Below are 10,250 nucleotides of genomic sequence, written 5' to 3' on the forward strand. Positions count from 1 at the left end.
AAGCTATTTTAAACCTGTAAGGTTGATTACGTGGTAGTTTCATTTTTGTATAATTTAAGAAGTCTCACTGATAAACATGTAGGAGAACTGACGAAAGAAGAAATCAGTGACGGAACTTCTGTTCAAAATTATTCAGAATGAAACGTTTTATAGGAAAAATAATCTTGATCCATTTGTAGATAAAGATGGATTAATTCGTTTGAGAACCAAGATTTCAAACAGAGAAGACAACGAATATTTCAGATACCCTATTATATTGCCTTTCAAGCATCATATAGTCGAAACTTTAATTTTGAAGGAATATGCTGATTGCGCACAACGGGAGTTCAGGGTGTTTTGAGTAGATTGAAAGAGAGATTTTGGATATTAGGAGAAATACTTGCGGTGAGGTCGACTTGTAAAATGTTATATCTGCAAGGAATACAACGTCAAATCAAATACAAATACCCGAAAATTAAATTGTATCCAATTTAAAGGCTCCTTTTGTCTCTTTTTGTATGCTCGAAAGTAAGTGACCCTGAAAAACGCAATAAAAATAAAAATATTTTAGACCACATTTCAAATTTATTTATTAGTATCAAATATGTCAAATGAGACGTAAGATAGTTCTGAAAATAATTCTGTTTTAGCTTTTATATCTGAAAACTAAAATTACATATATTAAACAAAGCTAGATATCGTCATTCAAATAATACCATGATTTTAGCCTCCATTCTTGAGACAATAGGTTGTCATGCGTGCTTGATACATTTTGGTGTACTTATATTACCGCAGTAAAATCTATTTGCAGTTGTTTGCTGACTGACCCTATAATGTAAGAAAAGAATGTGTGGTTTAATTAGGTATGCGAAAAACATATTTAAATTATTGTGAGAATTTCTAATACCTCTTTTTTAATGCTAAAATAACGCACAACTCATGATACAGTATGTGGTTAGTTCAGGCTAGAGGGCCGAGTCTTTGTATTCTCGGTGTTGTTGGCCAGTGGCGTACAAGGCGAACATCCATACAGTCGGCTAACTTCCTACAACTTACTTCACAGAAGAGGGTTGTATTATTATATTTGGATGCATGAATTAATGTAACCAAATGCGCAGCAGTATTTACAACTGGTTCTGTAACACTGGGGCAAGAACAATCCGGCACCTGTATGACAACCCAGCATTTACACTATTTCATTGAACTTATTGAAAATTGTTCGTTCTTGTGGTTTTGCTATATCAAGTTTCATCAGGTAAACTCTTGACTAGCTAATATTTTAAATAGTAATAGGTACGTATATTTCTACTTAATTATTTGGTTTAATGGATTACTAAAAAAATCATCTTTAGAAGTAGCGTTTAATCAATAATAAATGTATTTTGCAAAATCAATAAGTAAATCTGATTTTCTTGAATCATTTTTAATTCAGTGCTTGCTCTTTCACATTTGTTTGTTTTGTACCATCATCAATTTGATTTAATTTTAAAATTGATGTGGATGTCTTATTAAAAACGGAGTGGTAAACTTTAGACGTTTTACAGTCATTACTTTTTTGATGTAATTGACGCACAGAAATAGTCTTCTCTTGATGTTCATCACATACTTCGCGGACAGGCCCATATGGATTTCGCGAACAATAGTGGAAAATGATGAGAAACACTGATTCCACTGTGCAGATATACCCTATTATCTGAAAATAAAAAAGTGTTGTAATATAAGCAGGATATCTCGAAGGAACGATCACGGAAAGTGATCAAATAACAATTCAAATATTAACGGTAACAACATACCATAAATTTTGGTATTTAAGAAATACGTCTTGTCTATAGCTTAGTTCAAGTGACTAAACAACATTTAGGAAAATGCTCTGTATCACGCAAAAGCAGATACGTATAAAATATAGTATATTCGATAATTAAATGTATCACACATAATTTCAAAAACATTGGCAGTGAAAGCTGGGATAATAAGGGATTGATTTCTGTGGTCCGACCGTGGTTTTATTTTTTTTTAAAGTATGACCGGACCTCGTTGAATAATTTTTAAGTCTAGATGGAAGAACCCTACGATAACCATAACATAACTTAACTCACTAAAAACTATTGATTAAGTATATAGTTTTATTTTAAAAATATATAAAATATAATAAGAATATAATTATGTAGAAATATTGGCACGATTGAAATTGATTTAATAAATAAATAAGAAAAATTATTACACCGGTTGGAGAACAGCACTCGGATCATCGATGAGTGACCGTTTTTCCGACCAAGCGGTTCACCAGTGAGCTAATCACTCAGTTTAAGTAACTAAGTCACATGTATCGGCACATTGGCAAAGCATTTACACTTCTTAATAATATTAGCACAATTCTATATAACATACTGAAAACAAAAAGGGTATTAGTGGCGTAAGAATAGTATGTATTTGCCTACATTAACATACAAACGAATCATTATGATGTACATAGGTACCTATTGTGTGAAAATGTGTGAGAGTTGAGTCTGTCAATAAAAATCCGAGAAGTGGTATTCAGAATATAAATAAATGTATTTATTACACAGGATTTATCAAAGAAAACCTTCGTTACTGAAAATAAGCACTAAGAATAATGCAAATACATTCAAGAATTGAAATGAAAACTTCTCTCTAGTTTTAATCCGAAGACTCCAGAAAAATTAAGTTTTCTCCGGGCTCGAGTTTATAAAATATAATCTCTGGTTTTTCAGTTTTTATGAACAACATTGACAATGTTCTTATTGAATGTCGCACATAATGAAGTTACTGTACCTACTTATTCTCTACCTAAAGTATAGAGTTAGCTGGTGGACGCTGTTATTTTGAATGCTTGAGTTTTTATTATTTAAAATATTTAAATTAATTAATTAATTCATGTACTGGTTGATTATTTTTTAATTATCTAAAACTAATAAGCTTTTTTTGTGCATTTATATACCTATTTATTAAGTTCATCTCAAATTCATATCAAGTTATTACGAATGCCAAATTTTCAAAATTAAATCCCGAATATTACTTCTTATTATTTTAACTGCGAAATATGTATAAAGGGTTTACAAGTTAATCTTCAGAATCAACAAATCAACCATTCGCAACTAGGGTTAGGCGTATTACACGACACTGCTATTGTCTACAACAGCTAGCTACACACTTAGGTGGATTGTATAGTACAATGCGATGTAGCACATCGAGTTGTATGTTTCTCTTTCAAACAGGTAATTTCGCAGGACAAAATGCCCGGTCTGCAGTTAAATTGATAAATGAAGAATGGCAATCTGACCCAATAAAAAATTTTTGAAGGTAGTTAATGTTTGTTTCCATCTTCTGAGCTTTCAGCTCTTTGGCTTCGAACTCACCTTAGAGATCTATCTAAAATTTAAAACTAAAATATTACAGTTATCGTTATCGTTATGTGAAAGACTTGTGTATATTTTAAAAAATTGTGCCAATAACATTAAGCGTAAATTATATCTATAAATTTTAGATAGACCTCTGTGGAGTACTCGAAAATAGTCGAAAGTTAAGATGATGAAAATTAACTTTTCTTACCCAAAAAATTTTTTATTGTCTCGGATTACCATTTTTCACTTGTCAATTCAATTACGTGCCTACTTACACGGTATTATCAATCCCCTATAACAAAAGAAATTAGTCTGAACTTCTACTGGACTTGAAATTTCCAGTGGGAATTCCTTCCTCAAAAATTAGACTGCAAATATCGTAATCAGCAAATCCAACACAAGAAGTGGCTCGGACGGCTTTATTAAACCAGAAAAAACTCAAAGAACTACTATCCATCAAGTGAAGTGGAACTAAAACAGCTCTCGAAAACCTTATTATAGCAAGAGGAACAATAGTCTGTCCAAAATGCAACTAGTGCAACAATAACACATTAGAAAATCAAAACTTAAAGCAGGGCGTTATTCCTGCATAGAGATCAATAATTTTAGAACGTTCGACGATCACGCCACCCTAATCAGCTAGCCGCACTGCTGTTGAACCAACGATAACTCATATTCCTGACCACATCGACAAAAATCGGGCCAAGCTATTGCATAAATAACAAAGCTTCAAATCACCAAGAAATAATAAACGTAACCGTAGAGTAAGAATATGGAAGAAATGAGAGAAAAAACCTGAAAGCTAAAACTACCCACTGCGACGCCTGACGATTCCGGTGCAAAACCATAAAAAAAAGATAGATAAACTGGCGGTACAAACGCTGAACTACAGCAAGTCCTAAGATTAGCACGCCACAAGACTCTAAGCGAAGCTCTATCATACACCTCAGAATTTGAAGCCTCGAAACAGGCTTCCAAAGATCATGTACGGGTGCAACCAGAAATTACCGATATGCGTAATCAACGTCCAGAAAGCCACTGCACTGAAGATTGGAACCCAAAACGTTGGGAATGTGGAAGAACTGGCCGTTTTGCTCGGGACTGCAACAACTACAGTGGTCGTCCGAAGTGCTGAAATTGCAGATAAATAGGACACTTATGTCGAGAGTGTTCTCAAATAAAACACGGCAGTCTTCATGGGGCGCAAGTTGACTCATCCTCACAAAGCCCCCGAAGAAGGCTCTATAAGCCAGCACATTATTAGAAAGGTTATTAACACAAGGGCATTCACCACCAAATCAAAGTAGTAATAGTGTGAGAACGGTATTTAAATTCATGACAATATTGTACAAACAATAATCCATGCCCGCTCATTCTGACATTTAAAGCCGTTTTGTTTTGGTCAATCTTTGGCCGTGCCAATCCAACACTTTGTTTAACAATCATCGTTCCACGGCTACCACTTATGGTATAATTTGTTTATTTCTTTTCGGACGTCTTCAGATGCAACAAAATATTATAAAAGGCTTTTCACGTGTTCATTACTTTAAGCCAGTGTTTTCCAACGTTTTTTGTCACATAATTCACTTGAAGCTTTTCTAAAATCGCTAAATATGTCGCCCCCTCACATATAAATTAAGTTATAATCTGGAATTATTATTGATTCTTGACAAGGGCAAGGGGTGACCTCGTCCTTCCCTTGAAGAATACTTATCGGAGCTCGATAATCTTACGGCCCCCATACGGTTAAACTCTAAACGAGTCCACTACTGAATTGCCCTCCTTGATAATTTGCTCTCATGTGCCCTATGTTGGGAAACGCGTATCTAAGTTCCCTCTGCCATATGGTAAAATAATGCCAAATTCTTCAGGGTGTCAGCAAGTATCCGACACTGTGAACGTTTCCTGCGAAGCGTATAATACAACTAAATCTACTCTTTATGTCGATACTTGGAATGAGGGCTATGCGCAATGAATATCCCTTGCGGTAATTTGCTTGATTCTCGGCCTCAGCCACCTATGAAACACTCCTTTTTTCGAACTCCTTGATGCCAGGTCTGCGGCTGCTCGAAGTGTGATTGAAAGCCTTGTCCTAATTTGTTTTTTAGGTAAAAGGTTCAAAATCCTCACTTTCTCTTTTAAGCACGAATCCGATGGTTTTCAAACAATTGCAAATTGCCCGTCTTCAAACAAACAATACCTATGGATTTTCATCAGCAGATCTAGATTTTATCGGCATGCATCTTTAAGCATCTTGTACGTTTACCTCTTTCATTATTTATTTAGAAAGCTTCTCAATGATGAAAAGGGAGGGATGTCTGGAAATTTTCCCTGACGATTCAAGTTCTTAAAGAATGTGTGAGCAATATCGGTCCGGTCACTTCCTTTCTTTCTTCAGTGGGCAATCAGTCGTTGCCACCGTTTTATAAGTTTTGAGAAAAAGATAAAAGTTGCGCAAAAACATGGTTTCGAGTTGGAATCTCGACTTGGCTTTTGACATGAGAAGTTAGACCATTTTAGGGAACGTAACATTGAATTAATGGCGAAAAATAAATCACGGGAATGAAAAATTGTTAGAATGTGAAATATGTATATGTGGGAAAATAATGTGTACACTGAATTATTTTGCGTTAAATCAAAGGATGCGGTACTTAAAAGACTCACAATTCCAAAGCTGGAATAATGTGGGACTGTATTTTTAACCAAACTATATAACATCGTCGTTCGGTGTAAATTAGATAGTATATGATTTTAGACGGATTCGATAATCGTCTTGCATTGGCTTAAAACTTCATTGAAAAAACCTTTTGTTTCAAACAGATTCGCAAATATACGGGTAAATACAAATACAAGTGACTGGTACCACATACGGACTCACGACAACCCTGTTGATCTTGCTTCGAAGGAGTTGCTATCTGCGGAGTTCGTGCTTCCTTCCCTGTGGCAGTATGGTCCAGTATGGCTAAATAGAAACTGCACCTACAAATGAAATAACACTGATTGCTGAGCTACCTGAGTTACACAAAGTATCATGTTTTATAACAAAAACAAATGATTGTGCTGATAATAATGTGTGGTCGATTTTTACTCGATTCAATAGACTGACAAGAGTTATAGCATTTTGTTTTAATGTTACAAACGACCACGCCGTACAGACCATCTTACAATATCGGAAATTCGGACATCTTATGACACAATAATCAAACTTACTCAACAGTTATTATTTTCAACTGAAACATCTCAACTTCAACAAGACAAAGTAATCCACCAAAATGGCAAACTGAGAAGGATAAATCCAATAATTTCCACCGATGGTCTCATTCGAGTGAAGAGCAGATTATAAAAGTCATTTTTGCCTTTTTCACAATAAAATCCTTTCTATTGGCCAATTGATGGACGCAGCCGAGGGGCAAAAATTATTCATAAATGTATTAAACGTAGTAGAGCAAATCCACTGTCGGTAAATTGTCATGGGAAATCTCCCATCTCCTCGAGTTAATGCGTCACTTCCATTTACGCATGTAGGTTTAGATTATTGCGGACCATTTATGATTAAAGAAAAGAGAGATCGCAACCAAATAATGGTTAAAGTCTACGTAGCATTACTTGTATGTTTAGCTGTAAAGGCAATACACCTAGAAGTTGTTGGGACTCTTATCAATGATTCTCTCATCGCCTCCCTTTGAAAATTTATTACACAACAAGGCCATTGTGCCCATATCAGACAATCGCACTAACTTCGTCGGAGCTAATAACAACTTGCGTGAATTAATGCCACTAATAAGGTCAGGTGATTGTCAAAATAAGGTGTAAGACTTTTTTTCAACAAAATCTATTAATTGGCATCTTCCCATATCGGTGGTTTGTGGGAAGCAACAACATTGTTCTCGTACAAGAAGACAACATGCCTCTTTTCCTCTTTGGCACGTGTAGTGAAAGTTCATCCTGGTGTTAATGGTGTAATTCACGTAGCGAAAAGGACTGTGAAACGTATAACGAAACAATTAGCGCCGTTACCAGTTGATATTACTAATCGAGGAGATAGCAATAAGGGTTGAGCATTGTAATAATGGTAGCTCGTAATTAATTCTTTTATGATAATAGTTTCAGTTAGTTTAAGTTACTTCTTAGTATAACTACGGTGTTAGAATTGACCTAGATGATATAAACAAACTTATGTATTCAATCTTCATTATTTTAGAAGTTACATAACGTTTCTTTTTGTATTGGAGGATTTAAATGCAACGTTCAATATTCATTTATTGTTGATCCTCTCAACGGGAGGAGTATGTCGTAAATTGTCGATGTACTACATCGGTTTCCATTTCATCGTGTATTTCTTACATACATCTCAATTATCTGTCCTAACTCTTTCCTTTATTTATGACTTGACCTACAGCTTTTGTATCTTCGTCCACTACTTAGTTGCATCTACTACTCGTATTTCCTTTTCTTTCCGTTACTAATACTTCTGTGATGTCCTTCTCTATCTTACTACTTTTCCACCCTTAGGATTGAAAACATTGTACAAACATTTACAAACCATTAATTAGTATTGTTGGGGGCAATACTCGCCGCCGATCCAGTTTCACCGAATTGTATGAAACATGACTTATTGACAAAAGTTGGGCTATAAAAATGGAAGCTGTTACATCGATTTCTGTTTTGTTGAGTTGGTTTAGGTGTTTCTGTGTTATGTATCCATGATTAAGTTTGATTAGATAATGTAATTTCTCTAGGTATTCCTACAATTCCAAATTTCCATAGAGTGGAATCAGCATAATTGTGAGCTTGCATTCGATGACTTGGTTGATGATGTCTGTAGTGGTCATTTACTGTCCCTTTGTGAGGAAGAACGTCCAATAATTTTATCAGGTGATGTTGGGTATGTAGTTGTCGATTGAGTTGTGGTTGTCAGGTTTTTCTACCATTACTTAAAGGAGTTGTTCTGTACTTGATGAGGAAAGCCCATAACTTCTCTCTAAGGCTTTCACGTTCATCTGTCATTGCCTTGAGCTATGACTGGATAATTTGGTGGACTGAATCGTCTCTCAATACAATTCTGTTGACAGAATCAGACGAATTCTTAAGACTTCAATAAAGTACTATTGTCGGTGACAAGCATACAAGGCAACCTATTCCACGAGAACATCTAATTTAGCGCGTTGATAGATTGTGATTTCGGGTTGACAACTAACAAAAAGTGATGATCCTTTAAAGGTACAACATAATCAGCATGTATTCTTTGCTATGGGTTTTCTGGTTCTTACCACTAGTGCATAGAAACTTTTGCAGGATATTTTTTGACTTCAGTACAGCTTTTGCAAGCTTTCATGAGATGCTCAATTTCATTAACAACATCTGACTAACACAAAGTGGGCTCCATGCTTTGTTACCATACTAACGTGCGTCGAATGTAATTCTTTTAAAATAGCAGCGCATTCTGGTGCCTTTTATTAGAATTTCTGCGAAAAGCGTAACTTATTTAACGTATTTTTTCACCACTAAAAAGTTTGTTTTTATGTTTTTAGTTCAGGAACCTGGCTGATTTCAATTTGTTCAGCAGTAGTAGGTGCTATGCTTACTATTGCTGACAATGTTATGTGAGCAGATATGACAGGCATGAATTTTTCTGAATGAGTAATCTTTTCCAGGGGTTGTTGTCGATAATTAAAGTGAATTTCCTCCTTTATAAATAATAGTAGAATCTCTTGAAAGTCCAATGAGCATCAGTTGTTTTTCTATCTAATTGACTATAATTTACCACTGGTGACGGAGCTGGATGTGAAACTTATTAGCTTCCCTTGTCAATCTTGAATTAGTGATAAAACAACTGCAAGTCCATGTGGACTAGCATCAGTATCCAAAATAGACATAGGTAGACCTTGATTATATGTTGTTAATACATTGTCACTTGCAATTTCAGAGTTGATGATTCTGAAAGAATTTTCGCAAGCTTAAGTCCATTTAAAGGGAATATTCTTTTGTAGGAGTCGATTTAATGGGTGTAAAATATAGAATAGTACAACTATCTCCTTTAAAAATTATCTCACTCGTTAACTCTTATTGGGCGTGATGTTTTTAACATGTTTTTGAATTTTGTTTTGCGTCCTTTGGTGTTCTAGATATTTAGTTGAGGTTGCAAAGAATTTGCATTTCTTTTTTAACATATTCAGGTGTTTTTCCTTAGATCAGCATATTATAGAAATAGGCATATGTATATAAATTGTAGTTTTCATTTTAATAAACAATAACTTTTCCGTTTGAATTAAATCTGCTGTACATTTATTTATGCAAACAGAAACAAGTACACAAAGCTAAAACTAAACGATTTTTACACCTACCTATAAAACGGTAAAAAGTTTATATTAATTAATTATACAAAGGATGACAACACAATTTTGTAAAAATAAATAAAAATTAAACCGATTAGACATAAAGACAACTTCTATAAATAGATATAATTTCAGAAACATTTACTAAATATGTAACAAGTAAGAAAAACAATAAATTACAGAAAAGTGAAATTGATAAATTAAATTGTAAGTGCTGTAAGTATCTTTATATTAATCATACGGCTGAAAGTTCGGTATAAGCTTAAAGCAACATAATAAAAACGTTCAAAATAAATAATCATCGTCATAAACTTGATAATAGTAATGTAAAGAAACTTCTAAGACTGATAACTTAAAAACACTATTAAATTATTACTAAACTTAGATAATTATTCTATTTATTTACACTACTGTTACTATTCACTGTTCTATTTATTTCACTCCTATCACCGTCAAATTATTTCTGGATTCACTTCTACAACGGTCAATTTATTTATACTCCTCTCTAGGCAATCGTCTCTTCCTATAAATACTCTTTTGTTTCCTTTCTGGAACTCTCTAGAAACATCCGGAT

The 10,250-nt window shown here is 34.3% G+C and overlaps 1 protein-coding gene across 8 annotated transcripts in view; it reads right to left on the minus strand.

Moving 5' to 3' along the window:
• Nucleotides 1-557: 557 nt before the first annotated feature.
• Nucleotides 558-10,250, minus strand: part of LOC108737031 — a 49,154-nt gene continuing 39,461 nt past the window's right edge. For 3 of the 8 annotated variants that reach the window (XR_001937804.1, XR_001937801.1, XR_001937803.1), the window contains 3 exons: nucleotides 887-1,672; nucleotides 696-807; nucleotides 558-645 (listed from right to left, as the gene is read on the minus strand). Coding sequence is in view for 3 of the 8 variants with exons in the window: in XM_018469679.1 (XP_018325181.1) it covers nucleotides 6,216-6,320 (105 nt within the window). In the remaining 5 variants the exon portion in view is untranslated. The other 5 variants (XR_001937802.2, XM_018469679.1, XR_001937805.1 and 2 more) reach the window with 5 other exon arrangements.

Source organism: Agrilus planipennis, unplaced genomic scaffold, assembly GCF_000699045.2.
Source record: "Agrilus planipennis isolate EAB-ADULT unplaced genomic scaffold, Apla_2.0 scaffold113, whole genome shotgun sequence".
Lineage (NCBI taxonomy): Eukaryota > Metazoa > Arthropoda > Insecta > Coleoptera > Buprestidae > Agrilus > Agrilus planipennis.